The sequence below is a fragment of the Octopus bimaculoides genome, chromosome 1 (genome assembly GCF_001194135.2).
Source record: "Octopus bimaculoides isolate UCB-OBI-ISO-001 chromosome 1, ASM119413v2, whole genome shotgun sequence".
NCBI lineage: Eukaryota > Metazoa > Mollusca > Cephalopoda > Octopoda > Octopodidae > Octopus > Octopus bimaculoides.
In genome coordinates this window covers 79339711-79363025 of record NC_068981.1, presented here as the reverse complement: position 1 = coordinate 79363025, position 23315 = coordinate 79339711, and the positions used below count along the sequence as shown (strand labels likewise).

The window sequence follows — 23315 nt, the reverse complement described above, 5'->3', positions numbered from 1 at the left end:
GGCACATAAAAGACACCATTTCGAGCGTGGCCGTTTTCGTGCGGGTGACACGTAAAAGCACCCACTACACTCTCTGAGTGGTTGGCGTTAGGAAGGGCATCCAGCTGTAGAAACTCTGCCAAATCAGACTGGAGCCTGGTGTTGCCATCCGGTTTCACCAGTCCTCAGTCAAATCGTCCAACCCATGCTAGCATGGAAAGCAGACGTTAAACGATGATGATGATGATGATGATTACAAAGAAGAAATATATCATCAAAAGGATTTTGTATGATGGTCTAAATGATATGAATATTGATGTAAACTGTCCTGATATTAAGAAATAGATCCGAATGCATTGATAAGATAATCATTTAAGCTACATAGCTAGCAGGTGAAATAACAATTGTTATGTTAAATTTGCAGAGAAAAGTGAATGAGTGAGAGTGTGTGTGTGTGAGAGAGAGAGAGAGAAAGAAATGCAAAGATCAATTTCAAACCATACTGGTGGGTTTTATAGTTAAAAAAAAAAAAAAGAGCTGGATCATAGAAACCTTTCTTCCTGTTTCTCAATGCCAGCTGCAATAGTGGAGTTAACAGCATGGGATAAAGATCGCAATCTGCTCTCATGACTTGCTGTAAGTAGTTCAATTCTTTTACCTAGCTGATATGATCAATACTGTGGCTGGTGCTAGATATAGCCTAATGGCTAAGGATTGGAAGTGGGTAGGAGAAGATCCAAGAAACAATTTATTTCTCATGTGAAAGGCATATATGAGAAGAATAATGTTCTCATCATTGCTATAAAAACCTATTGTCTCTGAAGGTTGTAGATGCAGAAAATAAGGTGGAACATTCCAAATTCATCTTTCTGGTATATTTGAATTGAAATTCTACATGATACTGCATCATTCGGATGAATTTCAATTGGAAGATAATTTGGTGAAGCAAGTCCCTATTTCAGTTCTTTTATTCTATTGGTCTCTTTTGCCAAACTGCTAAGTTACAAGGACATAAACAAACCAAAACTGATTGTCAAGTAGTGGAGTGGGGTACAAACACAAAGACACACATACATGCACATGATATATATATATATATATAATGATGGACTTTCACACAGTTTCTGTCTACTAAATTCACTCACAAGACATTGGTTAGTGCAAGGCTATAACAGAAGACACTTCACTGAAGTGCCATGCAGTGGGACTGAATCCAAAACCAAACACGAGCTTCTTAACCATGCAGCTATGTCTGCAATTGTATGAGAAGCTCTTCTTCAATTTGACAGGTTCTGTATTTAATCCTGCTGTGTACCCACATCCCCTTCCCATACTGTAAACTGGGTGGTTGAGAAACAATTACAGGTTACAGACAAGCAACCTGACCCAGTGATGAATATAAAAAAATCTACAGTGATTGGCAAGGAAAGATTTAAATAGGGTTTTTAGGTTTTCCTGTAGTTAAAAGGAATTAATATCTTAATCCTGTAACATTTGAACTGGCTGTATCTGGCCAAAATATTCTGTCTTATTTTCAAACAGGTTAGATCTGGCCTCTCACACTAATCCTACAATGTCATTTAAAAAATAAACAATCACATCATCAAAATCTCAATATTATGAGATAGAACATGATTAGTTCAAAACAATGCTAACAAACAAGCGCTACATTTGATGGAGTAATCTGAATATTAAAGGGTTAAAACACATTTTCTAAAGAGTCTATTAAAGATTGTATTGACATGAAAGTATACTGTTCAGTTTGCTTTCATTTTGTTGTTGATAGACAGTCAAGCAACAATTTGTACTAATACAAACTAAAAAGGTTTTGATAATTGGAGATGAATTTAATAAGTATGCGTACCATAATCACCATCATCATTTAACATCAGTTTTCCATGCTAGCATGGGTTGGACGATTTGACCAGGGCTGGAAAGCTGGAGAGCTGCACCAGTTTCCAGTCTGATATGACTTGGTTTCCACAGCTAGATGCCCTTCATAACACCAGCCACTTCACAGAGTGTGCTGAGAACTTTAGCAAAAATAAATGTTTGACAGATATGGAGATGGATCGGACACATATCGCGGAAAGAACTCTCAAATGTGACACGACAAGTACCTGACTAGAACCCGCAGGGGAAAAGGAAGCGAGGAGGCCTGAAGGAGACATGGAAGCGGAGCATTTTGGATGAGCTCAGGATCACCGGCCTGACATGGGACACAGCTAAGAAACACGCCAATGACCACAAAAAATGGAAAATAACTGTTGAGGCCCTATGCTCCACAAGGGGCAAAAGGGATTAAGAAGAAGATGCTACACGGAAAGAATCAGAAGGCAATGGGTTATATTCAAGTTCAAAATGTGACACTTTTATTTACAGTTTCACAACAACGCTGAAGAAACGTGTAATGCAAGAAAATTCACAGGGTACAGACAATCAAAATTTAAACCTTCAGTCAGACAGGAATAACATAGCAAGACATGAATATATTCGGTTGCACTTACTAATTTTTACAGGTTCTTTAGTCTGGTACTGGATATTAATCCCATAGTACAAAGCCGGAAAACTAGTCTTGCTGAAGCAGTCAATTTCAGCCAACAAGATAACACGATATAATAAGCCTCATAATGGCTTAAAAAAAGAAGGCGTATGTCAAGTGAAGCAGTGAGTATAAGGATTCTGAGTTACTAAAAAAAAAACACTTAGCCCAGTAGTCATAATGACTAAGAAATTGAACAAGTAATCTTCAGATGCAGCTAACAGAATGAGAAGCTTGACAGTACATTGTTAAAAGTAAAAAGTCTTCACAGCAAGTGTTGTTATTACTGTAAGGCTTAGAGCGTTCCAAACAGTCATAACAACAAAATCACTTAAATTTTTTTTTTACAAAAATTATACAGGTATTTTAAAAAATTTTCATTCAATAAATAATGTTTTTACATTACATATACATTAATAGAATAAACTGTCAGTTTTCCAAATAGCGAATTAAAATTTGAAAGAAAAATATTAAAAGAGAAAGAGAGAGACTTGGCAAATGAAAATGGAATATAGATTACAGTTCAGCAGCCCATCTGTAAATTTTGTAGTGTGCGTGTGTGTGTGTGTGTGTGAGAGAGAGAAAATTGCAAATAATGAATGAAATAAACATGAAATGAAAAAAATCGTATAAATAAAAGGGCATTGCTACAGATGTATATGCCCCCGACTGCAGAGAATGCAATGAATATTTAAATTAGTAAAGAATTGGATGCAGTGAATGCAATGAATATTTAAATTTGCGAGAAATTGGAGTTAAAAAATTCAATAGACTCGAGAAATCAAAATCAAAGGAAATTTCTCAGAACATGAATTCATAAAAATATTTCCAGATGGTCAACTCTTTAATAATTGCTTTCTTTTAGAACTTTTAGTAATTGGTACATACCTAATTAATAAGCAGCTTTCTCCATTATAGAATAGATTCCCGGCTGAATCCAGACCCACAATCCTGAAATTTTGGATTCCCAAGTTTTCATTACTGTGATTTGTTTATGGCGATTTTTTTAATGTGATTTTTTGCAACAAATTTTTTTGTACAATAACAATTTTTAAAATCTAAATGCAGACTCCATGAGTAAATTAAAAACATTCCAGGCTGAATCTGGACCCGCAATCCTGAAATTTGGGATTCCCAAGTTTTCATTACTGTGATCGTTTTTGGTGATTTTTTTACGTGGTTTTTGCGAAATAAATTTTGGAAATAATTGAAATTAATTGCAAAATCCAGCAATTATTTTTGGTGATTCATTTTACATGATTTTTTGTGACGAATATGATCATCAATGGAATATGACTCAGCAACGACTGTCTCATCGAAATGGTGATTTTCATGTTCAAACAGCTAAAGTTTGTAGCCAATGAAGAAAAAGGAAATGAAAATACCACCACCACCACCACCACTACTACTACTTCTATCTGTTTGCAGATCTTCCTATTTGGGGTCAGTAGCTTAAAAGCTATATACTAGCTAGTGACAAATATGAGGTGAATTTTCACTCTATGGATCACTTAGATGTCTAATTCACAAAGTTCATGCAGATGTATTTCAAGGAAAGGGATGAGCAATAAAGATGTGAGATTATTACTCTAGTATTGACACATAAGGAGCATTTGATAATAGAATGATGGGTAAAAGCAAGCAATGAGTTTGCAGTAGGAGATCCAACCCATGCCAGCATGGAACATAGACATTAAAGATGATGATGATGGAGAAACACAAGATGGTAAACAACATGACTACAATAAAGAATATGGAATAATTTTTTCATATGAAGTGACATGATAGTTTGAAAGTAGAAGGAAGAGGAGATCTATTTGACATTTCTGATCAAAATGTGAGATCTTGCCTCTCTTCTTTGTGATGAACTGGTTTATGTCACTTATGACCTTTTTGGAGCAATGCTAGTTTAGAGTTGCCTGGATTTACAACACAGATTAGCAGCCCTAGATATGAAATGGTGACCAGGTTGATGGATGCTATTATTCTAATAATTTTCTGTTGCATCAAATGCAAAATGACTGCAAGCCTCAAAGGGCATCTGCAAGGAGATATTATGAATAAAGGTCTTTCAGCAGAAGTGAAGTAAATTTGCATGCTGGAGGAGGGGGTTAAGTCTAATGTTTATTCTTCTACTCAGAGTTATTACGATTTTAAACTGTTTACACAATATTTTCCAGCAAAGATAATCCTAGTTTCCTCAGATCCTACTCTTTTTACTGCACTACTGATATTTCTCAATGATTCGAAAAATAAAACTAGATTTTTTTTTCTAATTTGTCTTTAATTAAATTTTTTTAATCTATTTTTAATACATGTAAAAGTATCTACATGATACAAGCTATCCACTAGCCCCCGACTCGCGTATTCTACCTGCACATAACAAGAAAACTTTTACACACGCCCTACCTCAACAAACCAATCTACATCTCTTCTCTTCCTCACATTTCCCCTTCATACACTATGCCTACCTCTCACGCCTCAATCCTATCCTCATGGCCCTGTTTTTCTGTATCATTGCTATCCAGTAGCCCCACCACCACCACTACCACCACCACTCTATATGTACCCAGATTTTTGCCACTCACTTCCCACTCCTGCTCTGCCCTCTCTAATCACGCTTCTTTCACAATATCCTGCCACTTATATTATAACATTCAAACCTCAAGGGTATGCCCTGGCACCTGCTACCATCTATATCTCTCTCTTCCTTTACTCAACCATCCCATTTATATTTTGATCCCTGTCCCTTGTGAATATGCCCAGCATTTTGCCACCATCTCCATCATGCTGTCTCCCACTCTCTCTCTCTCCTTCTCCTGCTCTTCTCTCAGGTTGGGTAACCATGTAACTCCTTTGCAGCAGCACACCTGTTTCTATCTTCATTCTTGATCTCTCTCTCTCTGGCCTGGTAACCTTGTACGTCCTCTACTTTTCATCATCTGACACAAGATTACCTTCTCCAATGCTCACTCCCCTCTCACAAGAATTTTTTTTTGTCTTGGAAGATACTTGGTGAACCTGTCAGCGCAGGTGCCACTTAAAAAGCATCCAGTCCACACTGTAAAGTGGTTGGCATTTGGAAGGGCATCCAGCTGTAAAAACCTTGCCAAAACTGACCTCACCTGTGCTTGTGCCACATAAAAAGCACTAAATCCACTCTGCTAAGTGGAAGGGCATCCAGCTGTAAAAACCCTGTCAAAACAATCACAGAAGTCTGGTGCAGACTTCTGCTTGGCCGGCTCCTGTCAAACAGTCCAACTCATGCCAGCATGGAAGGTGGACATTAGATGATGATGATGATGATGATGATGATGATGATGATGATGATGATGATGATGAAACTAAAACTTTACTCGGATTTCTTTTTTTTCTTTTTTTTTTTTTACAATTTTTTCTTGAATAATTCATTTATTTTCCAATATCATCATCATCATTTCATGTCCATTTTCCATACTGGCATGGGTTGGACAATTTAACAGGAGCTGGTCAACTGGGACTTCCCAGGCTCCATGTCTGTTTTGGCATCGTTTCTATGGCTGGATACCCTTCCTAACACCAACCACTTTACAAAGTGTACTGGTGCCTTTACATAGAACTGGCACCCACGGGCCCGCAAGATTAGGAATATATATATATATTAACTCTTTAGCATAAATGTTCATCTATTCACATTATTTTGAATTAATCATGCATTATCTTGTAACTTTGAGATTTTGATGACATGACTTCATTTTTAAAATGACATTGTATAGAAGGTGTGAGAGGACTGATCTGACCAGTTTGTACATAAGACAAGTAAAATATTAGGGCCTGATATGGCTGGTTTAAGTACTAAAAGGTTAAAAAAACTGAAATGCAGGTTTCCTGAAGGAGAAAAAAATAATTAGAAAAAGCATGCAGGTACAAAAGCAAAAGTTGAATCACTAAACATGAACTTACATCCTCTGTTTCTGGTATTTGTATTTTCTGTTCAAAATATGTAGATCTTGTAGGGGTATTATTTCTCGTATCATCAGGTGTATTTTCCTCATCATTATCTTGAAATTAATAAAAATCAAGAAATTTCATTAAAATAAAATCAAATTTGGGATCCAGTTCAAAAACAAAGGTTTTACAGTTTATTTTGTAGTATTCAAAGTAATATCTGACACAAAGCACCAATTACTGTGTGCAGATGTATTTGCAGGTGGAATATGGTAACAATGCACGTGTGCAATTACCTCTGGCCACATGCAAATTGTCCAAATTTACAAAACAATAAAAAACAACACAAGTTCTACCCACGGGATTTGAACTCTAGATTTACAAATTAGTAGCCCAATGCTCTATAAACTTTATCACTTCACTTCTACATCAGTTCAGTGAAATCTGAGCTATTTACCAATTTATAAGTCTTCTTAGGAAAATGTTTACATTTTGATAATAGAATTGTTAGTGATACAAACAGTATGAGGATACAGTAAAGATAGAGTAAAGGAATTCTAAAACAATTAGTGAAGTTGAATAAAATGACACAGAATTAAGATGAGATGTGTTGCAGAGAACCCAAACCCATGCAAGAGCAAAAACTATTAAGTGTTAAAATGACAATGACACTCATCATTGGGAGTAGCAAAGAGACAAAAATAGTATAACTCTTGGCACAAGGCCAAAATTTTGAGAGAAAGGGTTAGTCAATTACATCATCCCCAGTGCACAACTAGTACTTATTTTATCAACCCAAAATGATGAAAAGCCAAGCCTAACAGTATCCATTTTCTTAAGAATACTTAGTTTCATTCCTTTACATTTTAAGTTCAAATCCATTCATGTCAACTCTATCTTTCATTCTTCTGGGATAAAATAAGTACAAGCATTGGGATTGTGTGTGTGTGTGTGTATAAAATAAATGAAAAATAACAGGCAATGACAGTACAGTGCAACAGACGCTATATATGTTTCAATAGCATTGCAATTTATTCACAATCAGTGTATTACATAGTCCAAAATCACCAGCCATTTCTTCAGGCATTTTGAACCATCAGGAAAAGAAATCAGTTTCATTTTCCTGAGGGCTTGAAAATGCCTGAAGAAATGGCTAATGATATTAGCTTATGTAATACAGGTTGTGAATAAATTGCCATGTTATTCGTGTATTTGCTTCAGTCATTTGACTGCGGCCATGCTGGAGCACCGCCTTTAGTCAAATAAATCGACCCCAGGACTTATTCTTTGTAAGCCTTGTACTTATTCTATTGGTCTCTTTTGCTGAACTGCTAAGTTACGGAGGCATAAACACATCAGCATTGGTTGTCAAGCGATGTTGGTGGGAGAAACACAGACACCCAAACATATACATACATATATATATATGACAGGCTTCTTTCAGTTTCCATCTACCAAATCCATTCACAAGGCTTTGGTCGGCCCGGGGCTATAGTAGAAGACACTTGCCCAAGGTGCCATGCAGTGGGACTGAACCTGGAACCATGTGGTTGGCAAGCAAGCTACTTACCACAGCCACTCAGCATTTTTTGAATTGTCATTGTCCCTCCATCATCATTTATCATATTTCTTCACTTGTGACATATGTAACTAAAGTTGCTACAGGGATTGGAATTGTGAACTACCTCATATCATTAAGCAATTGTGATTACCCTAATTAATCTTATGATTGGATGATAAAATAGAACATTAATTTATTAGCATTCCAGCAGTGTACACCACTAGTAAATTGCATGCTAGACACTACCAAGCTAATAACCATGAGCAGTAAGATTCAAACCAAATGATGGAAGACATGGGATGAAGTACTGAAGAACGACCTCAGGACACTGAACTTTTCAGGCGAGATGACAAAGGATTGAGATGCCTATCAGATTTACAAAAATAAAAACTTATTTAGAATAATAATGCAGTAAAACTAGACTTCCAAATATTCCAAAAGAAAATTATGGAAGACATACCTAGAGTGAAAGGCAGACTGTATGATGCTTGTGTGCAAACAGCTATGATAACAGTAAAACATGGGCTGTGACTGCAGAGGATATGCGTAAGCTTGAAAGAAATGAAGCTAGTATGCTTCACTTGATGTGCAATGTCAGTGTGCATGTACAACAGAGTGTAAACATCTTGAGAGAAAAGTTGAACATAAAAGGCATCAACTGTGGTGTGCAAGAGAGACAACTGCACTGGTATGGTAATGTGATGCATATGGACAAGGACAGCTGTGCAAAGAAGTGCCGATCTCTGACTGTGGAGGGAACCTGTGGAAGAGGTAGACCCAGGAAGACATGGGATGAGGTGCTGAAGCATAATCTTCAAACGTTGGGCCTCATGGAGGCAATGACTAGTGACCAAGACCTTTGGTGATATGCTGTGCTAGAGAAGTCCCACCAAGCCAAGTGAAATTGTAGTCATGAACGATGCTGGTGTCATGTAATTGACACCTGTGCCAATAGCACGTAAAAAGCACCTTTCAAGCATTGGGCCTCACAGAGGTAATGTGACCAATGCTGATGTCATGTAACTAGCAGCTATGCGGGTGGCACCTAAAAAGCACCTTTCAAGCATTGAGCTTCACAGAGGTAATGACAAATGACCAAGACCTTTGACAATATGCAGTGCTTGAGTAGAAGAGCCATGAAGCCAATTGAAATCATAGTCATGGCAGATACTGGTGTATACTCTCGGAGTGGTTAGTGTTAGGAAGGGCATCCAGCCAAATCAGAGTGGAGTCTGGTGTAGCCCCTCAACTTACCAGCCCTGGTCAAACTGTCCAACCAATGTCAGTATGGACATGATAATGATGATGATGATGTGCCAGAAAGTTGTAAAAAAAACAAAACTTCATATCCCTCTTGATTATAATTCTCCCACATACATATTAACCCTTTTTGTTACCATATTTCTGATGAAATACACTGATTTTGTTTCAATTAATTTAGAAATTAATGAAGAATTTAGTAAAATAAGATAGTGCCCCTGGACTGGCTCTTGTGCGGGTGGCACATAAAATACACCATTTTGAGCATGGCCATTGCCAGTACCGCCTGACTGGCCTTCATGCGGGTGACACGTAAAAGCACCCACTACACTCTCGGAGTGGTTGGCGTTAGGAAGGGTATACAGCTGTAGAAACTCTGCCAAATCAGATTGGAGCCTGGTGTTGCCATCCGGTTTCACCAGTCCTCAGTCAAATCGTCCAACCCATGCTAGCATGGAAAGTGGACGTTAAACGATGATGATGATGATATTTTGATGGGAAATTTCAAATGAAGGAGCAGTCAAAGGGGAGATGATACCAAAAGGGTTAATGCCTTTAGTGATAACCATTATCTCATAATCCTTTTTGTTCTTGTCTTCAAAAAACAAAGTTTTGAGTTTAACAATGGCCATAATAATTTCACAAAGTAAGTGTAAATTAAAAGATATTAAGTTAGCATCCCTGGGGTAAGATTTAGATGGTATGGTTATATATTGAAAACACATGAAAGATAACTAGATTAATTCCACTACTACGGGGGTGGTAACCTTAAATATAAATAGGCTAAAGAGAATTTGATGTGAAAGTTCAGAGTTAACAAATGACAGCTGATTCTAAAGAAATTACCACATGCAGAATAAACTATAAAGAGAAATAAGCTTTATAATATCTCCCAAACCATTTTATAATGGAAAGAAAACAAAAGTGAAATAACTGAATAATATCTTTTAATCATCACTTTTACACCATTGTTTTTACACCCAGCCTTTTATATTGGGTTGAGTCAGATGGAATATTTTGATGCAGTGATTAATAGCAGGATGATGTTCCTGATACACCCACCTTTAGCTGCCTCTTATGACAAACATAGACAAAATGTAATTATCCTAAAAAACAGAATATAGACTATTCACTGAAGACCAGAATATATGTAATGAAAACTGGGATACAGTTAATAAACAGGAAAAGATATGGATATCATATCAAGCAACTCTTAACTATATCTTTGAAGAATTTAGAAAGGACAAAAACTATCTGAGATATGATAATCACATGTACAGTTCATTTCAAGGATCACATGTAGATATGCAATCAGTCTATTGGTTTTACTCTTTTACTTGTTTCAGTCATTTGACTGTGGCCATTCTGGGGCACCACCTTTAGTCGAACAAATCGACCCCAGGACTTATTCTTTGTAAGCCCAGTACTTATTCTATCAGTCTCTTTTGCCAAACCGCTAAGTTACGGGGACGTAAACACACCAGCATCAGTTGTCAAGCGATGGTGGGGGGACAAACACAGACACACAAACACACATACATATATATATATATATATATATATATATATATATATATATATATATATATATATATATATATATATATATATACGACGGGCTTCTTTCAGTTTCCGTCTACCAAATCCACTCACAAGGCTTTGGTCGGCCCGAGGCTATAGTAGAAGACACTTGCCCAAGGTGAAAGCAGGTATCATGTTTACAGCTTCAGAATCACAAGTTTATATCATATTTTAGGCTTAACACTCTGTCTTTGGTCAAACAAAAACTGAATGTTAGCAGGATGTAAGAGTTAGAGCTAACACTGCCTTCATTTCCTTAACCGTTTAGTGTTTAAACTGGCCATATCTGGCTCAAATATTCCAGTTACTTTATTTTCAACCTCTTACACCTACCCAACAATGTCATTCTAAAACTAAACAAATACACCACTGAAGTCGCAAAGCTACAAGATAATGTATGATTAATTCAAAACAATGTGAATAGAAAAGCATTACATTTGACAGAGTTGGCACTCCGTCGCTTACGACGTCGAGGGTTCCAGTTGATCCGATCAACGGAACAGCCTGCTCGTCAAATTAACGTGCAAGTGGCTGAGCACTTCACAGACACGTGTACCCTTAACGTAGTTCTTGGGGATATTCAGCATGACACAGTGTGACAAGGCTGACCCTTTGAATTACAGGCGTAACAGAAACAGGAAGTAAGAGTGAGAGAAAGTTGTGGTGGAAGAGTACAGCAGGGTTCGTCACCATCCCCTGCCGGAGCCTCAGGAGCTTTAGGTGTTTTCGCTCAATAAACACTCACAACGCCCGATCTGGGAATTGAAACCGCGATCCTATGACCGCAAGTCCGCTGCCCTAACCACTGGGCCATTGCGCCTTCATTTGACAGAGTAATCTGAATGCTAAAAAAGTTGTCAAGAAAATATTTAAAACCATGTCACTGGTTCTCAATCATCTTTTGCCTATGGAGCCCTTTGATTCCTATTTTACTTGGCTGAACCCTTATAACCATTTGATGCTTACAAAAATCTTCTATTTTTATGAATGAATATTATTACGAAGTGTACAAAAAAAACTGAAAATATTTTGTGTATTTTTAGAAGCCTAACCAATTATAGCACATAAATTTTGACAACAAAATCTTATTATGAACCCCCAGAGGCATATGGACCTTCAGGGGCACATGGACCCCTATTCAGAACCACTGTTTTACATTAACCCTTTAGCATTCAGAATACTTTCTCATATGTAATGCTTATTCATTCATATTGCTTTTAATTAATTATGAATTATCTCATAGTTTTGAGATTTCAATGATAGGATTGTTTATTTTTAGAGTGACATTGAAGGGTAGGTGTGATAAGTTAAATGTGGATGGTTTGAACATAAAACAAGGTGTAATATTTGGGCTGGATATGGCTAGTTTAAATGCTAAAGGGTTAAAGCAGACTTGTCTCAAACATTCATAATTTGTTCATATTCTTTGCCACTTCTCAGTGCTTTCTCATATTACCTATGGATAGAGATTTTCTTTGTTTCTATTTTTTTTACATCTTTATTTTACTGGGGATAGTGAACTGGTAGAGTTGTTAGAGAATTGGACAGAATGCCTCACAGTATACACGGAGTTCAAATCCCACTAAGGTAGCTTTGCCTTTCGTCCTTTCAGGGTCAATAAAAATGTACCAATCTAGGTCAGTGGATTGATAGAACTATTAGAGGGTTAGCTAAGATGCCTTGCAATGTTTGTTCTAGTTCTATGTTCTGACAGCAGCTCCTACAATGACTCTGGTGCCCAACTGTATCAATCCAAGTTGGCAGTCTTCCCATTGGATAAACATCAGTGTTGTGGAGAGAAGACTTATATGCATGGGTAACAACCAGTCTCTCTCTCAGTCTTCTATTACCACTCAATACCTAGCAGAAGGAGATGAGCCCATGAACTTCAAAGGGTCCCTGAGACCAGTGAGCAATGTGGGTGACATTGTTTTTGAACAACTGCAAGTCAATGTCCAAGGACAAAACAGAGGCAAGGAAAACAACATTCTGAAGAGGAAGGTTAGGTATAGTGGTTAGTGCAGGGCATTAGAATGTTGACAAAATATGTATAATGAGAATACAGATGAGTGACGTGAATGGGCCTGAGTGGAGATCATATGAGACTAATTAGCTCTGAAGAGCCATAGAAAAAGCAGTCTGAAGAGATTTCACTTATGTAAGCCAGAGGTTAGAGTGTGTAGGTGAGTAATGACTCAGTAGAGAAAACAATGTGTTGCTTCCCTACAGCAAGACACCAGTTCCTGTCCCTCTATCATACTCTAATTTCTCAACACCTGGTATAAAGCCACCTCCCTCTTTACCACATCTCCACCCAATTGAGAGATACGGCTGCTATCTCTAGCAAATCACGCAATCACATGAGGGCCTCATTATCAGCATTTTCTTGCTCCAGGTAAAGACTGAGCCATCTATTGTATCATTCCCTACCACTCCCCCTCGTCAGGTATCTGGCTACTTCAACTGTAAGAGACTCCAAGTAAGGCGAAAAAGCTGTGTACACTTTTTTTAATTATTATTATATATCACAATTAGTATACAATAACATAGTTACAGGTTTTCAGAAACTCAGATGCATTTCTGGTGGCAAAAGTGAACAAGGGAGTGTCTGTAAATCCGATCGAGGAAATATCTCAAGGGATTTTGTTTGTAAAGCACTTGTTTCTGGTTTTGTCGTCGCTACAGTGACATTTGAGTTCAGAACATAGATGAACATAGATAAACGATGTAAAGTATATTAGTCTAACGCTCTCTTTCCGCCGCTCCAAGCATAATTTCTTCAAACAAGTTTTAGACCCAATATGCAAGACCGTCTCATTAGCCTTACAGGCACCCGAGTAAATCACTACACCGGGCCCTATAGGATTTATTTACTGATAGCGAGCCGCAGCACACAGGTGAGAAGTGGGCCCCTAGACAACTGTCTAGTGTGCTCAAGGTTTAAGACAGTATTACCAATATGTAAAGAATTTTTTGGAGTTTGGACGCAAGGTTAGACACCAAATCATAGTGAAGCATGAAAACACACATGAACACAAAATATTCACTTACATACGCACAATATAGAGGAACTGAGAATGTGATATTCACGATCTTCTCACGAGCGTGAGATAAAAACTGAATCAATGAAGACTCAATTTTGCAGGGAGTGTTTTTTTGGAGAGTTAAACGCGAGTTGCCAGTTTACCACACACACAGTTTCATTTCATTTGCGATTTAGTCAAAACGATGTGATGTTAACACCTAAGTCCAAGCACATCAGTGACATTAATGAAATGATCTTGACTAGAAATTAAAACGTGGGTTGTAAACACACATAATTGGAAGATGAAATTTAATTTTCACACGCCTATGTAAAAAAAATATACTAAACAAAAACACGCTTAATTCTTGTGTAATTATTGAAACAGAAAGTGTATAAAATACCAGAAGGAATGAAAATTAAGGTACAAAAAAAATATTTTGATAGGGCAGAAGCAGCGAGATGAAAGACTAACCTTCTTCGTTGTTTAAAGCTTTTAAGCTCATGTAACTCATGATAAGACCATATAAACGCCGAAAGGAATAAAATGTAACAGTTATCCTCTATATTATTTTTTGTCGATATACTTTCATTTGAAAATCCTTGTTCACGCGTTTGCAGGACTGGACCCACAACGTTATCTCTCTTTCCGACAACCAACTTATAAGTTTATTTTGTACTCAAAGTTTGGTTATTGTTATTATTTTACAACAAACCAAACTTTCGAAATAACTGTGATAGAGATACAATTTATTAACAGGTGTATTGATCTGAATTCGCTGTTTTACACCAGCTGTGAACATTTTTTCACCCCACAGCTGTTAATGTAGATGTGAAACTTTCCAAAAGGTGAAACTTAAGTAAATAATACCGAACTTTGGGAAGAAACTACACGAAAAGAATAGTATTCCTATATTTGTTTGTTTCCAAATTTACTCGTAGAAAAACAAAAAGTTACGTTTGGTAAAAAAAACTTCAAAATAATTAAAAAGTGATTTTTTGTAAGTGTATTGCTTGGTGCTAGTCGGAAGCCTGACTGGTCTTAAATTCACTTAAATGTTTTCGAGTTTTCCACTTGCAATCAACTCTTCATCTAAATAATACTTATTTAGATGTAAAACTCGAAATGAATTTTGGATTCGCCTTAAATATACATTTATTTATTTAATCCAACTATGAACCATTGAAATCTTTAGGTTGGATTAAAAGTACTAGATGATTATATTCCATATGTGGCTAAAAAAAAAAAGATTAATGTAGGACAATACAGCAAGTAAAAAATAAAATCTTACTGAAACAACGTAGACCACGACGAAATAAGGAGGTGAAGGGACACCCTACGTTGTCGTTCGACCAATTAGAAATAGCAGCTAAATGTTACTTAACTCAAACTCTACTATCTGTATAAAATATTCCAAGTGAATGGACATTGTTCTGCTCGTAAGAGCTGACGACAATCGGAGAACAAATTACGTTATTGTTCAGCAGCTAAAGTAAAGAAGAAAGGAGGGGAATATTTAAGTGATTAAAACAGAATTTCTAGAGTATAAAAATATACCGAGCACGCAGAAATACTTCTGAAAAAGCAACTGAAAAATTCATTTCGCAATAGTATCTCAGACACTACCATTATGTGACAAATTTCATTCATAGTTAAGTTTTTATTATTCCAATTTTTATTCTCTTGAAGAATACAAAAAGAATACATAAACCAAAAAACTTATTAGACACGTCAAAACAACAACTGGATTTGACGAAACGAACGAGCTTGATATAAAACTTTTATTTTTTTCTTTCTTGTAAACAAACTGTCCTAAAATCTTGTTAGAAATCATTCTTTTTTAGCAACTTTGAATCTCGGAGCAAATAAAGTCTAAATAATAGTGTGCAAATATTGGATAGAAAAAATCGAAAGGTGCCCTTGGGAATTGAACCTACACCTCCTGTAGGTAGATATGACATGTTCTATCATTGGACCAAAACAATCCTTCGAAATCCTCCATCCCTTTAAGTAACTTTATTCCTACTAGCGAAAAACAAATTTTTTCATCTTTCAGTCAGGTCATGTCAGTGACCTCCAAACCTAGTTTGGCAAGGTGGAGGAAGTTATCCTCAAAGCAAAAGACCCTAGCTTGAATACTTGCCAGAGTGAGGGCCCACTAAAGATATCCAAAGTGCCAGATGATGGTATGAAACTGGTTGAAGGATTAAGTGTATCACACTAATTGTTCTTTTCAGGATTTGAACTCAGAAGGCAAGTAACCAGAGCAACTACCACAAGGCATCTAGAAACACTTTTCATATTTTTGTCAATCCAACATCCTAGGCTGGTACCTTTTTATTGACCTTGAATGGCTGACAGGTAAAACTGACCTAGTTAGCATTTGAACTTAGAATGAATAGCATCATAACAAATTCCACAAAGCATTCTATCCAGACACCCTAAAGAATGCCAAGTCACAGCCAAATGCAGTGAAAAGACGAAAACATTAGCTTAATGATGAACATTATTTTAATCTATTGATAGGAGCAGGAGGAATGGCTGTGTGGTTAAGAAGCTTACTTTGCAACTATGTGGTTTTGGGTTCAGTCCCACTGTGTGGTACCTTGGGCAAGTGTTATTTAATATAACCCTGGGCTCACCAGGGCTTGTGAGCAAATTTGGTTCATGGAAACTGTATGGAGGCCAGTCATATATATATATATATATTTATATATATATGGACCTATGAGTGTGTATCTTTGCGTCTGTGTTTGTCATGCACCCCCACTTGACAACCAATATTGGTTTGTTTACATCCATGTAACTTAGCAGTTTGGCAAAAGACACTGATAGAATAAGTACCTGACTAAAAAAAAAAATACTGGGAATGATTTGTTCTGACTAAAACCCTTCAAGGAAGTGGCCCTGCATGGCCAGTCCAATGACTGAAACAAGTAAAAGATTAAAAAAAAAGTATAGAGAACAACACTGGACATGTTTATATCTTCTCAGACTTCTTCAATGAAGCTCAGATAAGAGAAAAGCCCTGGGCTATAGTAGAAGACACTTACCCAAGGTCAGTGACGGCTCATGTATAGGCACTGTGGAACTGCAGCACCCCTATTTCCACTCGATATTATCGGTAACATTCAATATAATGAGTCCTTTTTTCTTTAATCGTTTTTTTTATACTTGTACATTATATAATCCTTAAGCTTAATGTCAGTAGTCATCCCCTAGTTTATGAAAAAATATAAAAGTCCTTGTATAGAAATGTTCGCTTCACAGTTTTAGTGACGAGGTATTTGGCTGTTGTGTGCATGCTCACATGTCCGAGATAGGAAGCTGCACGCTAGGGAGAGAGAGCACTGTGGTTCACACAGTGCTGATCCTGATGTGCTGGTGAAGGGTAGTGTTTCTTTTTGACTCTGCATGTGTTGTGCTTAAAAACGTGTTTATATTCTTGAATGTGATAAAGTGTAGAATTAGATTATTATCCTGCTTCCAGCTACAGTGTTGCTGCCAGGATTTGAAAAATAGGGCAGATTTTCCCCCCTTATTTTGTGATTTAGGTGGGGTTTTTGAAAAACAAGGGGTAATTCACGGTAGTGTTCAGTAAACAAATTAAATACACTACCCGGCAGTGGTTAAAACACAAACCAATCAAGTTTATGCATAAATTTTCTTTTTATGTGTTTGTTCCCTTTTACACAATACTAAAACAATGGCTAAAAATTATCTGAAGCAGCACCCTCCACTAATTTTACGAGTCGCCACTGTCCAAAGTACCACACAGTGGGACTGAACCTGAAACCACATGATTGTGAAACAAACTTCTTATTACACAGCCACATCAGTCTTCCTCCAAAAATCTTGCACATACATGTACAGACACATGACCAGCACTGATCAATGGGGGCCCTAAAACGTTATTCAGAGACACCATCTGCAATAAAATCAGCAGTTAAGAGGAGTGAACATATTTATGTAGAGAATCAAAAATCTAATTAGAAATACTTCTGGAGTATTGTAGAGGAGAACATAATTGAATTAAGTGAGATAATAAAAATCTATGTCTACACAGCCAAATAAACAAGAAATCTAACTTATAGTCTGCCTGTACTGATAAATAACAATAAAATATATAGAGGCCATATTCTAAGTGTTAGTAATCAGTAATGAGATTACGGGATTAGATTGCTAATCTATCTCAGTGTGCATATTTGTTTATCATCAAAAATGTTTTAACCATTTAGCATTTAAACTGGCCATATCTGGCTCAAATATGCCTCCTGTTTTAAGTTCAAACTGGCTGGGTCTAGCCTTTCACACATACTCTACAATGTCATCCAAAAATTAGACAATAACATCACTGAAATCTCACAGCTATGAGACAATACATGATTAATTCAAAACAATGTGAATAAATAAGCTTTACATTAAAATAAAATAAATGTGCCCTTTTAAAGCCTAGCCAGGCTCATGGGCCCGGTTTCCCAGTTTCTGTGGCGAGTGTGTTCCCCAGCTGGACGGGACACCAGTCCATCGCAGCGTTACTCATTTTTGCCAACTGAGTGGACTGGAGCAACGTGAAATGAAGTGTTTTGCCCAAGAACACAACGCGTCGCCTGGTCCAGGAATCAAAACCGCAATCTTACGATCATAATGCTGACACCCTAACCACTAAGCCACGCATTTCCACTAAGCTTTACATTGGCAGAGTAATTTGAATACTAAAGGGTTAACTTTCTTGAGATAAAATAAGATATAGTCAAATTATGTTCTGATAATAACTATTACTATTGATGACATCTTAATATTTATTTTATTCATTTCAGTCATTAAATTGTGACCATGGTCATGCTAGAGCACTGCAATCAAGGGTTTAGCCAAACAAATTGACCCCAGTACTTGTTTTTTGGAAGTCTGTTAATTATTGTCAGTCTCTTTTGGCAAGCCTTTAAGTTACAGAAACATAAACAAACTAACACCAGTTGTCAGGTGGTATAGTGAAAGAAGGGACATAAACACAAAGATACAGATGATGCACACATACATATTTGTGGTAAGAAGTTTGTTTCCCAACCACATGGTTCCAGGTTCAATCTCACTGCATTGTTTCTTGGACAAATGCCTTCTACAACAGCCTTAGGCCAACCAAAGCCTTATGAATGGATTTTGTAGAATGAAGCTGGAAGAAGCCTGTATTGTGTGTGTGTGTGTGTGTGTGCGTGTACATCATGTGATGGTTGTAAATGAGAATCTCCATCATGCAAGTGATGTTGTTTATTTCCTATCTTCCACAAAATAACCTGTCCTGTCAGAAAATATCACCTTGCTTGTAAACAGGTGAGGGTTGGTGACAGGATGAGTATCTAACCATAGAGAACTCTGCCTCAAGAAATTCCATTAGACCCATGCAAGAATAGGAGAATGTATGCTAAATGATGAAGAAGAAGAAGTAGTAGTAGTAGTAGTACAACAAGGTTGAAAATTTTGCAGAGAGAGGACTCTCAATTAACTCAACCCCTGTACTTGACTGGTACTTTGATTTTTTCAAACTTGAATCAATGAAGAGGCAAATTTGGCTCAGCAGGATTTTAACTCAGAATGAAAGGAGATAGAGCAAAATTTGTGAGGCATCTTGTTCAACACTAAATTCTGTCAACCTGTCATAATACCTACAGACATTACTTTCAAATTTTGGCATAAGGCCAGCAATTTCGGTGGAGGGGATAAATTGACTACATCAGCCCCAGTGCTCAACTGGTTCTTATTTTATTGACCCCGAAAGGATGAATGGCAACATCAGCCTCAGCGGAATTTGAACTCAAAGCATAAAGACAGACAAAATGCTGCTAAGTATTTTAACTGGTATGCTAATGATTCTGCCAGCTCACTACCTTATAGTACCTATAGATATTAAAATATTACTATGCTTAGAAATACAACAAAAAAGGATAGTTCAATTTGTATAAAAGAACAATAGTTGTGGTTTAGCATAAGGTCAAGCCTAGTGAAGAAGACTTACTATAATCAAAGGTGTTCCATCTATGTCCACTAAGTTCTTTTTTGTTATTCGGTGTATCAAGGATAACATTATCCTATAAGTTCTCTGTTTTGATAAGTGTAAGGTGTAACAAGTGGAAGATTTGGTTGCTATTTCTAGCAGGTCAACTACATAGAGCACTGGTTCTCAAACTTATCAAAAAATTTTACATGCTAGTCCCCTTACAGTTTTTTTTTTTATTTTGATGATTCATGGTCCCCTATAAAATGCAGGATAATCAACATGGGAAAAATGACTTACATTCATGTACTGTAATTTCTGGACTATGAACAGCACTGCCCATAGAGTCACAATCCCAGAAACCACAACTTAATCCAGGCAATGCCCCACTAGGATACAATAAATGCACATGAAAATATGGGGAATCCGTTGACCAATTGGTTACAAAACAAAAGAGAAATAAAAAATACTGATAGAACATGCATGATCAAACATTATACCCATTATATTGGCCAATCACACTTGTACAAGTGTGATTTGCAAATGAGTGTGTAAGAGTGGTGAGGGTTTTTGAGGCCAACGACAAAAAAGGATGATAGCATGCTAAAAATTGAAAGTCTTGAAATTTTAAAACTTAACTGTCTCCAAGCCATCCTGTTGTCACGATACTTCAGTGTCCCTTTGTGGTCCCCTAAGGCAGGGGTTTTCAAACTGTGGTCCGTGGACAGCAAATACTTTTTATGGGCAATTTGATTTTATATATGTTTTTTAATCGAAATCCTTTAATTGACAATAAACCTATTTGTTAAATATTGTTAAATAAATAAATGTAAAAATATATGTTATTTTAAGCAAATATTTATGTATAAATTTCATAAGCGTTTATAGGGGGGTCCCTAAGGTAAAGCCTGAAATATAAAGGGGTCCGCAAGTCAAAAAGTTTGAAAACCCCTGCCCTAAGGGACCATGGACCCCAGTTTGAGAACCACTGACATAGAGTCTCTTTCATTGGCTTTAGAGAACAGATCTGAATGCATTTCAAGATGACTGAAAATATCAGCAAAAAGTCATTTTATAGCTTGTATTTGGCCTGGTATCTGAATATATGAATCACTCAGCAGTTTACCAAAAGAAATTTTATAGAATACCAGGGGACTTGTCACTGTAAATGTTGTGTTGGAAAACTTCAGTCAATATTCTTATAAACAAGTGAGGCCTTTTAATATGAAAGCTAGAATTGTTAAGGTGATGAGATGGCAGAATCAGTAGCATGCTAGGCAAAATGCCTAGCAGCATTTCATCCATCTTCACACTCTGAATTCAAATGCTACCAAAGTCAGCTTTGCCTTTCATCCATTCAGGGACAATAAAATAAGTTTCAGTTGAGTATTGGGATCGATATGATCAACTTAACTCCTTCCTCAAACTTACTGGACCTGTGACAAAATTTGAAATCAATATTAAAGCAAGAATTAACAGTAGTAGCAATATTACTTACAAGTCATCCATAAACCATAAACACAGCTTAAAATATTATCTCCTGCTTCTAACATTAAGAGTAGTTTGGTTTATAACTATGCATTGACTGATACATCAACAATCTTTTTTTTATTTTTTGATTTCCAGGTACTTGTCCTGATGCTCCAATTGCTACACAAAAGGTTCTTGATTAAACTACTTGTTTTCCAAGGCTGTTTTGGTTGATTGGCAATTATTAATTAACCAATAATCAATTTACAACCACTAGCCCACCAATTTACTGTATTCACCCTTTTACTCTTCTACTTTGTAAAAATGCTTTCAGTATTTCTAACCTAATCTACTCAATACCCCAACCGTGTCTTAATTCAACATCGATGCACCAAATTTCACCCAGTTCATCCTTTCTAGAACTTGAATTCCCTCTTTCCTCCTCTCACATAAACTTCAACCGCATCAATTTCTCCAGTTTGCAGGCCCTTCTGAACTAGAGAGATCAATGTTGTTGTTTTAACCCAAGTCAGGTTTGATCCAGCAGACCTACTATCAAACATTGTCCCAGCCTTGATCACTATATGGCTTTGTAAACCCAAAGCAATATTATCTAATGAATCTATTTTTAAAATTCTCAGCCAAGCTATGGTGTCTGCTTTGGTATGTTTTCTTTAGAAGGGTGTCCTTCCTAAAGCCTAACACTTCAGAGAGTTTACTGGGTCCTTTTTATGTGACACCAGCACTGGCAGGTCACCAAGTAACTTGCAAGACAAAGACCCCTTGATTAGGACAGGGGAGTAGTATTGAGGGAGGTGGCTTTGTACCAGTTGATGAGAAGTTAAATTACAATAGAGGGAGAGAGATAGGTATACACACACACACACACACACACACACACACATATATATATATATATATATATATATATATATGCAGAATTTAGATTAGTTGAAATATGGTCATCACATATTTCAACTGCTAAGAGGCAAATACACCGCAGGTACCATGGAGAAAAAATCCAAGAGAGATTTTTTTCTCCACGGTAACTGCAGTGTATTTGCCTTTTAGCAGTTGAAATATGTAACGCACCTATTTCAATAAAGCTAAATTCTGCTCATACCTGAATGCTGCTTTGCGCCAATATATATATATATAAATATATAATGTCAGTGGATCATATATCCGAAAAAGAAGCACACTCTATGTTAGAGTAATAATGTATTTACAGGAAGTTAATTATATAGCCAATCATAGAGTGACCAATGGTTTTGCATCCATAAAGTGCTTAGCCTTATAGATAACATATCAGACTCCAATAGCTACAGATGTTGGAGACTGACAAGTCATCTATAAGGCTAAGCATTTCATAGATGCGAAATCATTGGTTATTCTATGACCAGCCACATAATTAACTTCCTGTAAATATATATCTATACATATAAATTTGACATGGGCGATTCTTTCTTGGCTGGGTGGAATTGCGCGAAAAATTACACATGTGTGCAGAATAATCCGGTGGTGATGCTGGGCTTTTTTCTTTCATAGCTCCCATGGTTACTGAGATAATCTACTATAATAATACTCTTGTGTTTATGAATGAGAAAGGAAGGGGTGATGTCATACTTGGTAGTAGGATGATGAAAATTTGTACGCTGAAAAAATAAATCAAACAGCGTTTCAACTCTGTGTGAATATATGTGTGTGTGTGTATGTGCATGTACATGTGTGTGTTTGTGTGTGCGTGTGCATGCACAATGGAAGTGGGATGGTTCATCTTTGTTCGCTTAGTATTTGGGTTTATTTTTTGATTTGGTTGAATCTTGGTTGGTTTTATTTTTTTGTTGGTCAGTTATTTTTAGTGTTTTGACAGAAAAAAGTCATTCTAAAATTGGTTTTTTACATAAGCGTACCCAAATAAGTCGAATGCTTACACAGAAGAGGTTTTGCAGCCACGTCATCCAAACCGACCAGGTGTAA

The 23315-nt window shown here is 36.7% G+C and overlaps 1 protein-coding gene across 4 annotated transcripts in view; it reads right to left on the bottom strand.

The window, feature by feature from the left end:
- Window positions 1-23315, bottom strand: part of LOC106867577 (natural resistance-associated macrophage protein 2) — an 81593-nt gene that overhangs the window by 51843 nt on the left and 6435 nt on the right. The window contains exons 1-2 of one of the 4 annotated variants that reach the window (XM_052967646.1): window positions 15165-15242; window positions 6464-6561 (exon numbers count right to left, since the gene is read on the bottom strand). Coding sequence is in view for 2 of the 4 variants with exons in the window: in XM_014912486.2 (XP_014767972.1) it covers window positions 6464-6561; window positions 14348-14387 (138 nt within the window). In the remaining 2 variants the exon portion in view is untranslated. Of the gene's footprint in view, window positions 1-3409; window positions 3473-6463; window positions 6562-14347; window positions 14981-15164; window positions 15243-23315 lie in introns of those variants that run through there. The other 3 variants (XM_014912486.2, XM_014912488.2, XM_014912485.2) reach the window with 3 other exon arrangements.